This window comes from Sinocyclocheilus rhinocerous, unplaced genomic scaffold, assembly GCF_001515625.1.
Source record: "Sinocyclocheilus rhinocerous isolate Xijiao unplaced genomic scaffold, SAMN03320098_v1.1 scaffold1373, whole genome shotgun sequence".
Taxonomy (NCBI): domain Eukaryota; kingdom Metazoa; phylum Chordata; class Actinopteri; order Cypriniformes; family Cyprinidae; genus Sinocyclocheilus; species Sinocyclocheilus rhinocerous.
In genome coordinates, this window is record NW_015641107.1 from 305713 (window position 1) to 323671 (window position 17959).

Here is a 17959-nt window from a genome sequence, read left to right on the forward strand (position 1 = left end):
GCGCGCCTGTATGATCTGCATGGAGAGAAGCGGCGGCGGCGCGGTGACGGTCACGTGACGGAATCTGCTGCTGGCTGAGTGAAGCGTGTTAGCAGGTAATAAAAAATAACAAATCTCTTTCAGACTCTAACTGGTCTTTATAAATCAAGCGTTACGTTATTAACGTTTCCATTTCTTTGTCTTTCATCTGTTTTAATCCGTCGCTGAATGTTTTTCGAGGTGATGTTGTCTTTTCTATGGCTTTGTTTAGCCTCAGTTTAGCTTATTCGTCTTTAGCTCTGCTGTGAGACCGTTTTCCTCAAACATCCCTTTACAACCCGCATCACTATTAAACCAGTTTTTCGTCCATTAAAAAGGTCATATTGATACACCTTGGTGTTTAAATGCTCTTGAGGATTAACATGTTATGAACAAGGACGCCGGGCGGTCGTGAGTTAGCCAGCTAAGCTACAACAATTGGAGAGAGGAAATGACATTAGAGATCATGGACAAAGGAGAGCAGAGACTATGCGCTTATGCTCTTCACAAACTCTGTTTTTACACATTCATAGGGTTTAAAAACACTATTTGCAACTTGAATGTTTCCAAGCATCTCTAATGAATCTATAAAGATAAACTAGGATGCTGACCCTGGTCTTGGAACTAAATTCCTTTTGTTTGAGCCATCATATATATTTTGTTTAATTTTGTTATGTGTATGAATGTAGCTTGTTTTTTAGGATATAAAACATATTTAAAGAAACTCGTGAGGCAAGCATAGTCATTTGTGCATATGCTTTGATTATGGTCATTTATTTAAAGTTTTCTAAGGTGATTGAGCCATCACATATGTTTTGATTATGAAGGTGATTGTTTATTAATCTTTTGCAGTAGTTCTTCATTTTTATACATTTTATACAAAACTTTTTTTTAGTAATAAACCAATTATTTGACCTTTTTGAGATTATTCACATTGACCAGTGTTTATATTCAATTGAGAAGTGGTCATTTGCTTATGTAAAAATAATGCACATTTCATAATACACATTTTCTGTTTTCATACATTGTGGTGTATTTTTGGTAAATGTTGTCAAATAAATGTTCATTTAATTTCAGTAATTATTTGCATCTAATTTTCATTAAATTGTTTCATGTAAATTATTTAATCTTCACAATCATATGTGTTTTGGTTGTGCTCTGCTTAGTCCATTGAGCTCCTTTTTCATAATCGATAAAACTCATTGTAATTTTTATTTTTTTGGTGTATTTCTCAGTCCACATCTTTAAATGTGCTTTATTGTCTGTAAATTCGAGGACACTGTGGGTGGTCTGCTGACCAAGAGAAAAGGCTTTGTTTTTCCATTTGGTAAGGATCTCAGAAAAGTCCCCACATGAGACCATTGTCAGCTGGCAGAATCACTTTCGTGGGTTGTTTTGCTTACTGTCATCATTAAATGGTTTGTGACCAGCAGCGCTTGCACAGCTAGACTCGTCCCAGTGAGATCTTTTTGATGTATATTGCAAACTGGACATTTTTGGCAGATATTATCTGATGATCTCCATACGTTAGAATCTAGTCGGGCTTTTGCTGTGTGACTGTGTGGAAGGGTTAAACGTGCACAATGCGATCTCTTTTAACAGCCAAGAAAAGCCTACTGTATCCATCACAGATGTTATGTGTGTTGCCTTGTCTTCTGTGTGAGCATGTAACACTTGCTGATGTTTTAGTCTTAGTTTCATGGATGTGACACTATAGTACATTAGTTTGTTCACAAGTTTTAATTTGGTGGAAAATCATCGAAGAAGGTTTTTAAAGGACTTTAAACCCCCCTGTATTCCCCAAATTTTTTTGGAATACAGAAGCAGACATCTGCACTTTTCCTTACAATGTACGTGAATAGGTAAGCGGCTGTCCAGCTCCAAAATTACCTTAAAAGTATCATAAAAACAGTCCATATCACTCATCCCCCAAGTTACAAATCTTTCAAACCCATATGATTGCTTTGTGTGAGAAACAGACCAAATGTTAAATTATAGAGTGGGGGAACTATGACGTCAGAATCCGGAAGAGTAATTCGCCGCGGGTTCCTTTGAGATTTTCCTATGAGGTTTTATAATGTTTTTTTTCAATTAATGAGTAAAATAAAGCCTGTGGTAAACATAACTTGACAATACTTTTACATTTTGTTCTACAACGTAAATTACACGCATCCATACCCAAAACACACATATTGAAGCAGGTATGTTCATTTTTTAAAACGTATGTTTTTAATAAGTAACTGGATAAGAACGTTTGGGCTGTGACTGAGTGTGTGCAGTTTACATTGTAAAACAAAACATAAAAGTATCGCCAAGGGATGTTTACCACAGGCTTTATTTTACTCATAAATTGAAAAACCCCATAGGAAAATCTCGAAGGAACCCGCGGCAAATTACAGTTCAGGATTCTGCCGTCATAGTTCCCCCACTCTATTTTTATGTTGTTTAAACCCAGTTGGTGTCTTGGGGTGTTCGATTCGTTTTGAAACACAATATTGATCTCATGATTATGATATGCTCCCAATACTTTGAACAAAGTCAAAATAGAAGTGAAATGTTTTTTAAATTAGTACTTTTGACACATAGGACAAACAGTCAACAAAAAATACTGTTCATTAAAATAAATTTGATATTAGGTCTACATCAGGAATGGACTTTAATAAGCTTGGCCTTGGTCCTGGTTCCCTATGTACAGGGCAATGGTGACATCAGATTAAAAATATTCATAACTCTCAAGCTAAAAATGGCAGAATTATGTTTGATACATATGCTTGCATTGTATTAAATAATGTCATTTTTATTTATTTAATTAATTAATAATAATTATTAAATATGAAAGCTCCAATGTGTGACCTTCTGGGTTTATCGTATTTGATGCTAAATTATATCTAAACTTTCATTTTGGTGAAATATACACAATACATATCATCCTATACATAATGCATATTGTTGCATTTTTGTTTTGCAATTATATTGTGACAGTTTATTTTTACGCCCCTGTTGGTTACCGAACGTGAGAAATATTGGTGTTTGGCATCATTAATGTCAAACCTTGCACTTTTCAATGTATGGAAATGAGATTTCAGGGCTCAAAAATAAGAACTGTCTGATGTTTTTATTTTACTCGCTGTTTACTTAAAGGGATAGTTCACCCAAAAATGGAAACTAACCCCATGATTTACTCACCCTCAAGCCATCCTAGGTGAAAAGCTTGGAAGAGTCAGGACATTTTTCTATATAACTCTGATTGTATTCGTCTGAAAGATGAAAGCCATATACACCTAGGATGGCTTGATGGTGAGTATGGGTGAACTATCCCTTTAATTTAATAAATGTTTTATTAAATAGTGTTTTATAATAGTTAAGCTAGTAGTTTCTGCAGGGGTATCAAATTGAGAAATTGTGAAAATTCATAGGTATCTAAAAGTTTAGTGTCATGACAACCGTATTTATTAGAATACAAGGTTGCATGGGTCGAAGTATCAATTTTATTTATTTATTTAGGGTTTGAGGCAAGTGGATATTTTGTAAGGCAAGAAAAATCTGAACCACTGGCCAAATAGAAATAATCTTTAGCGTTGAGCCCTGTATTTGATAGTAAATATTAGCCTTTTACTCACACAGAGCTAGGGCTGCACGATTATGACAAATATCATAATTGTTGATTATTCCCTTGAAATTGTAATTGCGATTATTAATTACGATGATCACAATTTACATAGAATGATGTTTAGGCCGTATCATTGTTTGAAGCAACTGCATGCCATATTTTTAGATGAAAATAAACAAGTTGAAAACACTTAACTGAAAAACTTTTATTGCTTTTCTATAGTATTAAGCCTCAAATGTGAACTATACATTGGATTGTTTTCTTCTTTAAAAAAAAAAAGCAAAAATATGCATGGTACTATAATGTTATACTAAAATTAAAACAATGGAAAAGCCTTTAAGACAACCTGTAGAAAGAAATAAACACATCTTAAGCATGCAGAATAACATAAGTGCGCTTTGAATGATTACGTAATTGTGGCATGATGGCATCTGTAATTGTAATCGTGATTAGAAATTTGATTAATTGTGCAGCCCTAAACAGAGCTATTGTATGACTTCAAAAGATCTGGAATATAGAGCATGAATCATATGGACTACTTTGCTTTTTTCTAACTGGGCAGGTAATATGGCGTGATTACAAAGAAAAGAATAAAAAATGGAAAAACATGCAGGTTTTGAAATGACTTGAGTCATTGATGACAGAATATTAATTTTAAGGTGAACTATCCCTTTAATATTTCCTTGTTTCAACATCTGAAGTTGTTGTGTAAATGTGCTTTTCGTGGGTAATAAAAAAGGTCACTTACCAGCATGACTAAAAGAGTCTGTCACCTTAAACAGAAATTTTTTTATGTAAACATTGAAGAGCGAAATGTGTGAGATGTTTTGATCATCAATACATGCTTCAATGTAGATTCAAGTATGTTAAGTAATAAACATTCCTCGATGTTCTTCTGTTTTGAGGACTAAGTTGTAATTTGGTATGCATGAGGAATGACGATGTGATTTGAGTGTGAGCATTTTAGAAGCACACTACAGGCTAGTTGTGAAGTGTTAGCGGACACCAGTGTGGTCTCGTAGCGTAGTCTTCATTTCAGCAGGGCTCGGATAAGCTTGATTGTTTTTTCTACAAGGGTTTCTGGCGGTCAGAGTATTGCTCAATCTTGCCCAACTGGGTTTAGGAGAAAGGAAATCCTATACGGCCCTTGTGTGTTTGCCTGACGCTGCGCGGGACACTGAAGGGAAGATCTGCAGAAAACGTCCGCTAGCTTGCTTGAACAAAACTCGTCTGGTGTCTGCAAATATTTGGACTAGAAACTAGGACATGAAAGCTGTTTCTGAATAATAACCACTTCCTGTTTTTGGCCTTGTTTTTCTTCCAGATTTTTCTGTTTTGTACATACATTGTTTTGTATATACTGTATATGATGACCTCGGTGGGCGTCGAACGAGCCCGGGGCACTCGAGACAAAGCACTGCCCACTACCACACAGACCACACAACCACAGAAACATCTTCAGGTGAGTAAACGACAACATATGGAAACATACGCCATGTTAGGAATAACATGCAACGAAATTATTTCTGCAGTGCACAGTATGACCATAATCTGCTGGGTACTGTATCCCAGAATATGCTTGACTTGACCTTCCATTTTCCTTAGGGGGAGTTTACATAAGACACTCTTGCATTAAAAACAGGTAGACAGAGCAGATTGCTGTTAAGCCTCACTTTTAAGTTGATCTGTTTATAAAGTGACATCTTTAAAGGAATAGTCCACCTTACTCCCCCTCATGCCATTCCAAACCTGTATGCATTTTGGAACAGAAAAGAATGTTGCTAACCAAACAGTTCCGGGCCCCATTGACTTCCATAGTTTTTTTTTTTTTTTGTCCATACTATGCAAGTCAGTGATATTCAAAACTTTCATGCAGGTTTGGAATGGCATGAGAGGGAGTAAATTATGACAGGTTTCATTATTGGACTGGCTATCCCTGTAACGCAATGGTTGTGATGGGATGCTCAAAAACAGAGAGAGGTGAATGTGTTTGGCTTTAAAGAAGAAGAATTTAACACAGCTTCTCCAAGAGAACATGCTGCCAGTGCTCAAATTAAAAAGCCACTAAAATAAAAACTGCAGGCATGTATGAAAATCTAGATAGTAGTACTCTAGACTAGTCATCTTCACTAACTGCTTAGTAAGTTACTATTTGATTACACTACCAAAATTTAACAAGTTTCACAAACTTATTAATAACAAGTAATTTATCTTATTACATTAATGGTCTACATTTTTCTACATGAAATCCTACATTTTAATTTCAGAGGTAATAACTGGACTCTTTGCTGAATAAAACATACAAAGTAATTAGGTCTTGTGACAAAGTATTTAAAGACATTTATTGTTGCATAATGCATACTTTTATGTTTAACAAAGTGGAAGGCAGTATACAGTAGGGCTGTGCAATTAATCGAAATCGTCATAAAATGGCGATTTGAGCTTGCGCGATTTCTAAATCGCTTTATAGCACGATTTTCCGCCCGATTGTGGTCCGGCAGTGCGCTCCAGGAACGGTGCGTCTGCAGCAGTCATGCTGCGATCGTTTCCGCACAGAATCTATTTCTGCTGTGCTGCACGCGCTGAATTAAAGTGGCAGCGCATTATTCGCGGTAAAAATTAACATGGATTGACACGGAAATTTAGTAATTACACCATAAATGCATATAATTAAAGTCTACTGTTTCACAGTCAACACATGGCTTTTTGGCTAGATTTAAAACAAGGAAAAGTGCACTTTTAGATAAACAAGGCAATAATAGATGGCACTCGTGGTAGTTAAACAAAGCTATATTAAGTGAGTTTAAACGTGAATATGTCTATGAAAGATTGTATTACTGTACTGTGATAAAAGAGAATCACAATGCTGAAAAAGCATTTTCAGAAACAACGTTTGGATTTGAAATCAAAATAATGGATAAATGTTGTGTTTGTGGTAAACAGCCGCGGATCAGGAGCGGACTGCAAACGCATCCTGTGCGAAAGCAAAATGAGTCCGTGCTGCTTCTGCACCGCATACACATACTGTATATGCACTGCAGACGGAGTACGTGTGAACTTGGCGCAACAAATCTAGTTCAACATCTGAGGCAACGCCACAAAGAGCTCTATGACCAATGCATGGCAAAAAAAATCCCTGGACACGGGATTTTTTTTTCACCCCTGCCATGTCTATTCTAGAGACATTTTGTTACACCTTTACTTAGTGATTATTTTGCCTTATGTCTGTTCTAGAGACATGTTACAGCTTTTTGATAAAGCTCTAATTGGTTTTCTTTTAGAAATATTCGGTTTCAAATTCACACTGAATGCATTAATGACTGTAAAGCATGTCTGTGTGTGTCAAAATCGTGATTAAAATCGAAATCACAAAATTGATCAAAGAAATCGCGATAGGTTTTTTTTGTCCATATCGCACAGCCCTAGTATACAGTATTGTGAAGTAGGCTTATTGCCAAACACACTCGCAGTGGACCATGTCTGCTTCCACTTGTGTGTGATATGTCTTGGCCATGAATCTGACTGCTCAAACAATTGCCTTTTGTTTTTTAATATTGATTCTTGGTCACTCATTCTGATGTTCATAACTTATTCTTATTCCAATTACAGGCTACAGCCGAACAGATCCGACTGGCCCAGATGATCTATGACAAGAACGATGCAGATTTTGAGGATAAAGTGAAACAGGTAGGCCTATGAGAAGCTCTTTTCATTCAGAGTAAAATGATGTTTTAACTCCTCTGTTAAACCCTAATGATGTCCATATTTGCTCACAGCTCATGGAGGTTACAGGGAAGAACCAAGACGATTGCATGGTTGCTCTTCATGACTGCAACGAGGATGTCAACAGAGCCATCAACTTCCTGCTTGAGGGAACTTCTGATGCGGTAAGAATCCCATCCAACAGATGCACATTAGGGGTGTGCGATATATATCGTCTATGATGATATCGTAATTGTTGTTTAAACGATATGCGATTTGACATTATAGAGTATATCGCAAAAACCAAACAAAAACACACCCAGAGAGTGCACGCATACACTACCTGATATATGTTAGAGACTACTGTGTGCATTTAGAGTTCACATTTTCACTGCATGATTTAGTCTATTAAAATACTTTTAGAATTTCCCCAAAATTCAAGGTAAGGTGGCAAAAATGGCTTTTATGACTTTTATATGTCTTATATTTATATAATCTGATGTAGTTAATATCACACAAAGAGTGAGGATTTTCTCCAAATATCAGCATGATTGAAAATGTGATGTTCAATAAACAAGTTAATATTGTGACTTACATTTTAGACACATTTTAGACACTATTTTATTTTTGTTTTTGCTGTATTTTGACAACGAAAATAGTTTGAAACAAAGCCTCTGAGCAAGGTATGAGGTGTTTCGTTACTGAATCACTCAGTTGTTTGAACAAATCTGTTGAATGAATGACTCAATGACTCACTGATGCGGTGATTTGCGCCACCTACTGGCGATTTTAGGTTTATATTTATAGTATATTTCCCTTCTCTCTCCCCCACAATCATTTTAAATATCAGAATTCAACATTTTTTTTGTATTTGTAACTGCAGGTTAATTGCATTCATGTCCTGCATTAAACAGTCTGTGTAAAAGCATCTAAATGCCACTTCAAATGCAGATTCTGTGCCACCTCTGCATTGCAAACACAAATTTTGTTGATACTGATTTTATTTGGTAACAGCCCTGTAGTGTCTTACTATTTGAATTTATTGATTAAATGTAAAATCAATTTAAACTATTACTCCTGCAAACTAACCATCTCACAGAATATGAAGAATATCAAAAGCTTTGGGAGTCAGCTGTCCACAGCAGTCCTAAACCTGTTAAAGTACCAGCACAATAACATGCTCAGCAAAATATCATCTAATTATTGTTATCGACAAAATTCCAGAAAATATCGAGATATTTTTTTTGTCATTATCACACATCCCTAATGCACATGTGACTAGTCTACTTAGTAGGCACTAAAACTCATGATGAGATTTAAAAAAAAAAATGAGAACTGGTTTTACTGAAAACGTCGCTACTGTCAGCTGTTTTGTGGCAGGCCTGTAAAGGCAGAACAATTTGTCTAGCTGGGATTTGTATTTTTCTGCATGTTTTTTGTTTATTTTTTTAGCTTAATGATGAACATACCACAGTGCTTAATATCCAGATTCATGTGTGATTGATGTTAATGTACTTCACAAATGAAGCATCGGTGACTATTGTTGTGGTGAAATTTGAGAGGCCTCTGCTTATAGACTAGGATTTGTTTGAATGATTTCTGGGAATGAAACTCTAAAATAGAAAGTGGGTCGCTTCTGTAGTGTTGTTTAGAAGGTAATCCTGTGTCATAACTAGTGTTGCTTTCGTCAACGAAATTTATGACTAAATATCGTCGTCAATGGACCTTTATCACGTGACGAAGACGAGACGAGACGAAAATGCTGGTCATGTGACGATGACTATAATTAAATGTATAATGCAATATAGACCTCTGCCTCCACTATGTGTCATAATACAAGCTCCTAAATGTCCTTCATCAGCAATAATGATTCTACAGTAATGATTAGCAACCCTTTTTTTTTAAAATCAGTTATGTAAAATGACACTGCATTGATACTTGACACCTGCTGTACGATTATCTTCTTTTAGTTTTTTGTATGTTCTGACTGCTGCTAATTCATCTCTCCATCATCTTGCAGACCAGTTGGGAAACAGTTGGAAAAAAGAAAAGTCTTGGAAAGGATGCCACCTCCACGGAGAGTAAGGAAAACAAGGAGAACAGGGAGAAGAAAGAGAGGGAAAGCAGCAAGGGTCGTGGAGGAGCGAGCCGTCGTGGCAGAGGGACCAGTCGCAACCGGCCAGGTGAGTGTTTTGATGAGATTTCCTTGTGTTTACATAGCTGTTTTGTTTGTATTCAGTAGCAATATTTAAACAATAATTTTTCCATTTGATTTTGTGTGAGTAGGGTTTAAATTCTAAAAGGCTTATCTGTGATGTTACTTTATTATCTATATAGCGAGGACTGAGGAGAATGGCGTGGACCCTGCTGCTGTTGAGAGAGGTGCTGACCGTGGCCGCAGGGGAAGAGGGAGAGGTGAGCTCACACACACAGTGTAAACATCTCCTACTCTGTCATTTGCATCAGTTGTGCTTATTAAGAATGTGCATAACTACATTTACAAAACCGATTAGCAGGGTTTTCTGTATTAGGGAAGGATTAGACACATGTCCACCAGATTACTCATAGCAGGTGATTTGAAATATTGAAAGTGGTGCTTTGATGTCTGTAGCAGTGGTGCTTTAAAGGGGATGAATTTCACAGAGTGGGTTTTACCCCCTAATGGCCTGACAGTTATAGCAGCTGTAGACTGTCAGCAGCGCATTAGAACCTTCTGTGAGAAGTTGCATGCCCATTTTTGAAGTGGAATTTAAATATCTAGCTGTTGGACATTTAGGATGTTTGACCATTCTGACTCATCCCCAAGTGTTTATGAGTTGTTGTTGTTTTCACAGTGTCTGGAGGTAGAGGCAGAGGTCGGGCTCCAGTTACCAGCAGGTTTACAGCACAGGGGATGGGGTGACTGTCACGAATGATGATATTTTAACCTCGAATAATATTCATTATCATACAGCAGCCACCCGAGACCCTGTCTCACTCTCTGTGTATCCTCCTGCAGGACCTTTAACCCTGCAGACTACACCACAGACAGAAGGACGTCAAATTCACATGCTGATGTCTGGGAGACGGGGGCCAACGACACTACAGATGGGACAGGTAAGAGACCTCTATTGCACAGAACATATTTTCCAGTCTTTAGGCCCACTCTCATCTCTCTTTGTCTCTTTGACATGTTCTGTTCAGTGGCATGGCAGAACACTTTGGACGAGTGGGCAGCTGAAGACTGGAGTGAAGATATGAGTGTGAGTCATGCTCTATAATTAACCTCCTGTGCATTATGGGATTTGCAGAGCTTGAAATTAATAAGCCCGAAAAGACATGGTATATGCGTTGTCCAGAAATGTTAAAGGTTAGCATGTAGACAATAGTGATGTTAAATATTTTTAAAGTATTTTGTAATATGTCTTTTTATCCTTTGTATGTTATATAAAACATATATATTATACTTATATATTTAGAATTCTGTAATATATAAGTATGGCAATTATGTTTTTTAAAATATTTTAAGAAAATTAAATAACATAATATTTTATATAGTATTTTAATATATAAATTAAAATTATTACATTAGAAATGTATAAAATCATTTAAATATTATTTATAATTATTGTTATATATTGATATTTTTATATAATATTAATGTATTGCTTATATAATTTTATAATATCTCTTTCATAATGTCTCATCTCATATTTGTATATTGTAGTCATATTTAATATTTCAAATTTTTGTGCTACAAAAATAAAAGTACTCATTTGTCCCTTTTTAATCTTCAAAGCTCTCTGAGACCAAAGTGTTCACTTCCTCTTGTGCACCCCCAACTGAGAACCCCATCACACCTGGCCAAAGGTAATAAAGTCAGAACTGTCGTTCTCATTTCATTCCAATCTTGTGACGATTACAGCAATTGCAAATTGCTTGGTTTTTTTCACTGACTATTTTGTGTAATTTGTTGTAGTCTGGACCTATCAACTCTGCTGCAGAAGCCTGTGGATCAGCCTGTGGATCTTAAGGCCGTGGGCTCCTCTCAGGGGCTTGGCCACAGTCTGGTCTTTACAAACTCCCACCACCAGCCTGCTCGCAACGGAGGATCTTCTGCTGGTTCCAACAGCTACACACACGCCACACTGGTGAGACAATCCACAGGCCTGATTTATAGCATTTAGAAAACTGTTTTCCTAGAGGATGAACGGCAGTAACTGGTGTACCTATGTTAAAGGTGCTTCAATCACATATTCTACAACTTAAATAATTTTTATCTCTTTTACTTTCTAGTTAGTTATTTTAAGACTAGGTGTATTGTGGTATATTGTTCAAAAGCACTAGAGCTGGCTTAGTGAGATCTGAATGGGTTTCCTGATGGCACCTGTCCTTTGTGTCTTTTTCCAGTCCTCTGTTTTGGGTTCTGGTTTTGGAGAGCTGGGTGGTCCAAAACTCGGGCAGACGGCCGGGCAGCAAATACTGGAACAGCTGAAGGGGCCTGGTCTTGGGCAGCTTACCTCCCAGCCCTCCAGCACAGGGACCAACTGCACCCCTGTAGGGGGGCTGGTGGGGACGGGGATGTCTGTCCCCTCCTCCTCCTGGGACATCAAACCTCCTGGAACACAGAGTTCCACTTCACTCCCCTCCCAATTCAGTCGTGAGTGTTACAATTGCTTTACTGACCCGGAAACACAAACTCGTTCAGTCTTGCAAACATTTGGCTATGCATTAACTATGTTAATTTCTATGAACTTCTTCACACTGCATCCATTTTTGTTAATTTAGTCCAACATTACTTGATGTGAATATGCCTTTTCTGAATTGTTTGCACTGTAGGGGAGTTTCAGATGCAGCCAGAGCCATCATTGGTGCTAAGCCAAATCGCCCAGCGACAGCAGGGCTCCCTGACTCACATGGGGCCTCTAGCCAGGCAACTCAGCCCTCCCCCCCTGAGCGCCCCTTCACACGCCCCGGGCATACTGGAAGCCTTTCCGAAAGCACCGGAACCTTCTCAGCACCGTGATGGGCCCTCGATGGCCCCCTCACAGACAGCCGAATCTCAGGGCAGCAGCACGCATCAGCGGCAGATAAAGACTCAAAAGCGACGGATACCTCCCACTTCCAAGGTGACTAGAGATTAAAAAAGCATTGAGGTGGAATGCTTTGTAAGATCTATTCATGAACTCTCTATTACCAACTACAGTTTGTAGATAAACATACATGAAATGGCCTTCGCAACCCATTTTGCTTACATAATCTGGCTTATTTCTGGGTTCAGCTTTCAACCAAAAAGTGTGTAAGGGTGGGGCTTGATTTTATCCATCTGGAATTTGAGTTGTGAAAAGTGGGTGTTACCAGAATAGTGGAGAGAACATGTTACAAAGTTTTTTGTTATGTTTTTTGAGGAAAATGCATGGATGAATTGCTCTGGAGTCCATTTATATTTTGTTCTCATTATGTTGTTATGTTTCTTGCTTACATTAATATTAATTGAAGTCATTAGCACAAAATCTTGAAATCATCTTTAATTTAAAAAAAAAACATACTGACCCCAACTTTGGAATGATGGTGTGTAAACCCTGTAATTGTTACAAAAATGAGCTTTTATTGTTTCCATTGATGTTTTGTCAGTATATGCTGCCTGCTTTTATATGCGTGTATTTGCACACATCCAGATTCCCGCGTCTGCTGTAGAGATGCCTGGCTCAGCAGATGTGTCTGGTCTAAATGTGCAGTTTGGAGCCCTGGACTTCGGTTCAGAATCTGACCTGCCGGACTTTGGCCAGTCGGAGAACTGCAACAGTGAACCCATAAGGGAGGCTGTGGTGGTTCCTCAGTCACAGAGCAGCCTTTACTCTAAACCAATCAGGTCAGTCAGTGGTAGAAATGGAAATACTGAGTACTGAGTCTTGCTGTTGTCTAAATTGTATTTAAGTGCTTTTTCTTTTTCTTTTTCTTTGAGCAGTGGACTTCATATATTGCTGATTTCCTAAATCTGTCAACGCATGTCTTTCAAACAAATGTTCTCTCTTCAGCTATAAAATATCTCTATTCTGCATGCTAATACATTTCCCATGATCTCCCCTGCAGTGAATCTCTGATTAGTCCGGTCCCTTTGCTGCTGCCTCTGGCCTCTTCTGACAGCATCTACCCCTCTCCTTCAGTACCTCTCCCCAGCCTCGCCCCCTCCCACACCACCCCCAGCTCGGCCGTGGCCCCCTCGTCCTCTTCATCCTCCTCTTCCTCCTCTGCTGCATCATCAGCGGGTAACAGCTTTGACTGCGGTGTGGCTCCTCACTCAAGACTGACCTTCTCTCAGAGCAAGGAGCCTTCTGGACCTGTGACAGTGAGTTCCGACAGAGGAACTATAGTTTTAGATGTTTTACAGCTACAGAGCTGTGAAAATGTAAAGTTGAATTCTCAGTTAAAGGGTTACATCAACCAAGAATTAAAATTTTCATAATTTACACTGTTGGGGAAAGGTTTGGGGTTCTAAAAGATTTTTTTTTTTTAAATAAATGAATACTTTCATTCAGCAAGGATGCATTAATTTGTGACAGTAAAGACATTTATAATATTACAGAAGATTTCTATTTCAAATAAATCCTGTTCTTTTCACATTTTCTACAAAAATATTAAGCAAAAAATTAATCAGCACAACTGTTTTTAACCTTGTTAATAAGAAATACAATTTTTGAGAACCAAATCAGCATATTAGAATGATTTTTGAAGGATCATGTGACACGGAAGACTGGAGTAATGACTTCTGAAAATTCAGATTTGCCATCCCAGGAATAAATAAAAATTTAAAATGTATTAAAACAGAAATCAGTTCTAAATCTCACAATATTACTGTATTTACTGTATTGTGAGCATAAGTCTTTTTTCTAAAACAAATTTTGAGCAGTTGTGTAGGTGCTCCATGTTGCATCCAAGTTGTTCCATGGATTATTTCTTTAGTGCACAGTACCAATGTACATCAAGGAGTTTATGCTGCCTATATTGATTCAATACACTTTGTTTCCATTTCTGACAGAACGGTTTCAATGGTGCGAGGACCTCTGCTGCTTTAGACAGTAAGTCAAACTCCTCAGTTTTACCCTTCTTTCTGTGATGCATACATTAAAGATTAATTTTTTTTCTCTTTATTTTTGTAATATATGACATTTATGCCTTCTTCAGCCACATCGAGCTCCTCCACTCCAAAACAAGAGTCTCCCTCTCTGGGCAGCAGCGCAAGTGTTGCCCTGTCTGCCCCATCCTCACTGTTGCCCCCTTCTGTTACACCACACAGCTCTGCTTTGCCCATCCTGGCATCTGAGCTGTCCTCGGCCAGCTTACCTCCCCTCAGCAGGTGAGCGAGATGCTTATTTGTACCTTTTCTTTGCACAGTTCTTTCCTCAAAAATGTTATGTGGGCTACTTATATCTGTGACTCTGCCTGTTTTTCCTGTAGTGGCCATTCCTCTGTATCGGCACTTTGCACCACATCTTCACTTACAGTGAGTTCTGTAGGATGCACACACACAGACACAAACACATGCACACTCTCTCTTCACCACTTCCGTTTGTATTTGTCCTCAGTATACCAGTGTGGACAGCGTGAACTCTCTCGCCCCCTCATCGATGCCGTTTTCCTCGCTGCCTGTGTCCGCTCTGCCCAGCAGCAGTGTTAGCAGCTCAGTGAGTGGCAGCAACAGTCTGCACGGGTCTGGAGTTTTGGGTCACAGCATCAACGGTAGCACACCTTCCGGTGTCAGGACTGTCCCGCTACTGTCTTCCTCCAGCGGTGAGAGAGACCACACATCAGTGTCGTCAGATCATCTTAATCATAAACAAATATCATGATACCATGAAGTATCCTGAAACCATTCATATCATTTAGATGTGTTTCCTTATAGTATGGTTAGAGTGTGGTGTTCTGCTATGGTTTTAATTCCTAATTCATTTGTTTTTCAAAGCTTGCGAAAATCACATTTAAATAATGCTTTATGATTTTTATATATACACTACCATTAAAAAGTTAGAAGTCTTATGCTCAGCAAGGCTGCATTTTTTATCAAAAATACTGTAAACCAGTAACATTGTGTAATGTTATAATAATAAAAAAACTTTTCTTTTTTTTATGTATTTTAAAATGTAATTTATTTCTGTGATGGCAAAGCTGAGTGCTAATGAAACGTTTAATATTAATGTTGGAAATTGCTGCTTTTTTTGTGTAAACTGATCATTTTTAGTAAACAGACAATTCAAAAGAACAAAGAAACTTTTTTTTGTAACATTACTGTCACTTTTGATCAATTTAATGCATCCTTGCTGAATAAAAGTATTTTCTTTAACATACTTTTGAATCGTACTTTAGACTTGTGTAATGCTTAAGTAACCATTAGTAACCTCATAATAGTGGCCTAGCAACCACCCACGATACCCCTAGCATTGTGGTAAAATGTTTTGGACTCAAGTTTTCTTCAGAAAATATATATATTAAAAAAACACTTTAAAGTTTATTGCATACATATGATTTGAAGTAAAGCTTTGATGTAATAGTGACTAGCAAATGTACATTTACATTTAGTGTATTTTATTTTACGTGTAAAACAGTAGTATCAGTACCACAGTTTGAAAAATATTGTGGCAATGGTACTGCAATATTATTCATCAAACATATAGACCTTTGCAAACAAATGTGCATAATTCTGTAATGATTCATGATTCTGTCACAGTGACTTCATGTTGCAAGCATGTACTGTATATAAACAAAAAAAAAGGTGTTTATAATTTTCATATTTGCTTCAAGTCTAATCATCAGCTCCTGTATCCATTTGAGTTGAGGGGAAAATCTGCTATTCTTCATTCTCCAAAAACTCTTCCCTGTCTGTGTGCAGGTAAAACTCCCCCTAATCTCTCTCAGGGGGTTCCTCCACTGCTGCCTAACCAGTACATCATGGGACCTGGAGGTCTGCTGCCTGCCTATCCGGTAAGAACCTTCCTCCTCTTAAATCAAAACACATCAGTTTTCAGTCCTCTTGTGTAGTGGTGTGTTATTGTGTGTGTGATGTGTATTTGATACATATTTCATTATGTGGCCCAGTACAAGCATTAAGTAAGTCTGTGAATATTGAAATACTTAATATTGATTTCAGTAAAATGTATAGTGTGTAAAGTGCTGAAAGTTCTCGTTTGTGTCTTACAGCAGATTTATGGCTATGAAGACCTCCACATGCTCCAATCCAGACTACCAATGGTGAGTCTGAGCCCATCAAATTCCCTCTAGAGCTGCTACTGAGCTTCATGTTTTCTTTTCAAACTTGCTTTATTTTCTTGACTATTAGTTGACTGACATTGGACATCTTGAGAGCAGAATGGCAGATATAGCTCTATGATATGAGTTATAAACATAACTGCTGATATTCACACATTTACAAGGCTGCTGGTAGGAAACATTTTGAAAGAATGGGAGAGCTAACATCTGTTAATGGGCCAAGCATGTGCCATTATCAGCTCAAAACTTACTGTCATTACATAATCGACTGATTATGATTATTTGATGAAGTCATGAGTATTTGAGATAATGTGGTCATTGTGCACTGTATATTCTAGTCAATTTAAAATTGCCACCCAAATAAAAATAGCAAATATAAGCAATAAATAAATAAAAATTCAGAAATCAAAGCTCTTCCTTCATGTGAAATTATTTTAAAATAATTAAAATCCAGTTTAAAGTGAAGAAATCAGGACTTTAGAATAACTTGTGGTTGCAAAATTAATAACATTTATGTTTGCGTATAATTAATATAATGTAATTATAATAACATTAATATTAATAATAACACATTACTATTCTAATATACAGACAGAAAATCTGTAATTATTATAAGAATCTAACTAATTATATTACTACAATATTCAAGCATTAATGGAAAGTGGACTTGTGACATTTAAAGTGGGCAAAAAAGAGAAATATTTAAAATATTCATTAAAATGAAATCTATCCTGTGCAGTATTTGTGCACATGACCTTAAAGAAAATCATATAGACCTAATTTTTCAAGTTCAGTGTCAATAAATGGCTGTGTATGCATAATAAATTTACTGTAAATAACATGAACAAAAAGAAAACTGAATCGTTAAGCACAATCATTTGTATGACAGTTAATTGACAGCCCTAGACTGGCCAAATGTTCATTCTGTAGTCTTTGCTTTTTCTGATCCCTGTAGGATTACTATGGAATCACATTCCCAGGGCCGACTGCTACGCTGTCTGGCAGAGATGGGAGCCTCGCCAGCAACCCTTACTCGGGTACTACAGTCATGGCCAAAAGTTTTGGCAGTGACATAAATTTTGTGTTTTGCAAAGTTTGCTGCTTCAGTATTTGTAGATAATTTCCCCACATGTTTCTATGGTATACTGAAAAACAATGAATATCATAAGTTTTAAAGGTGTTTATTGGCAAATATATATATATATATAATGAGTCAATATTTACAGTGTTGACCCATGTTCTTCATATCCTCTGCAATTCGCTCCGACATGCTGGATATTAGTTTCTGGGCCAAATCCTGACTGATGGCGATCCATTCTTGCCTTATTAGTTCTCGGAGTTGATCACAATTTGTGGGCTTCTGCTTGTCCACTCGCCTTTTGAGGA

At 37.3% G+C, this 17959-nt stretch overlaps 1 protein-coding gene across 1 annotated transcript in view; it reads left to right on the forward strand.

Annotated features, from left to right (window-relative positions):
• Window positions 1-17959, forward strand: part of LOC107754634 (ubiquitin-associated protein 2) — a 21775-nt gene continuing 3816 nt past the window's right edge. Inside the window, exons 1-22 of the mRNA XM_016571174.1 lie at window positions 1-95; window positions 4953-5090; window positions 7238-7315; window positions 7405-7515; window positions 9351-9513; window positions 9668-9745; window positions 10165-10228; window positions 10329-10426; window positions 10514-10572; window positions 11109-11179; window positions 11289-11460; window positions 11720-11969; window positions 12149-12438; window positions 12988-13181; window positions 13403-13658; window positions 14349-14388; window positions 14495-14666; window positions 14768-14813; window positions 14896-15100; window positions 16197-16288; window positions 16505-16555; window positions 17529-17610. Of these exons, the coding sequence (XP_016426660.1) occupies window positions 4995-5090; window positions 7238-7315; window positions 7405-7515; window positions 9351-9513; window positions 9668-9745; window positions 10165-10228; window positions 10329-10426; window positions 10514-10572; window positions 11109-11179; window positions 11289-11460; window positions 11720-11969; window positions 12149-12438; window positions 12988-13181; window positions 13403-13658; window positions 14349-14388; window positions 14495-14666; window positions 14768-14813; window positions 14896-15100; window positions 16197-16288; window positions 16505-16555; window positions 17529-17610 (2668 nt within the window). The 5' untranslated portion in view covers window positions 1-95; window positions 4953-4994. The remainder of the gene's footprint in view (window positions 96-4952; window positions 5091-7237; window positions 7316-7404; window positions 7516-9350; window positions 9514-9667; window positions 9746-10164; window positions 10229-10328; window positions 10427-10513; window positions 10573-11108; window positions 11180-11288; window positions 11461-11719; window positions 11970-12148; window positions 12439-12987; window positions 13182-13402; window positions 13659-14348; window positions 14389-14494; window positions 14667-14767; window positions 14814-14895; window positions 15101-16196; window positions 16289-16504; window positions 16556-17528; window positions 17611-17959) is intronic.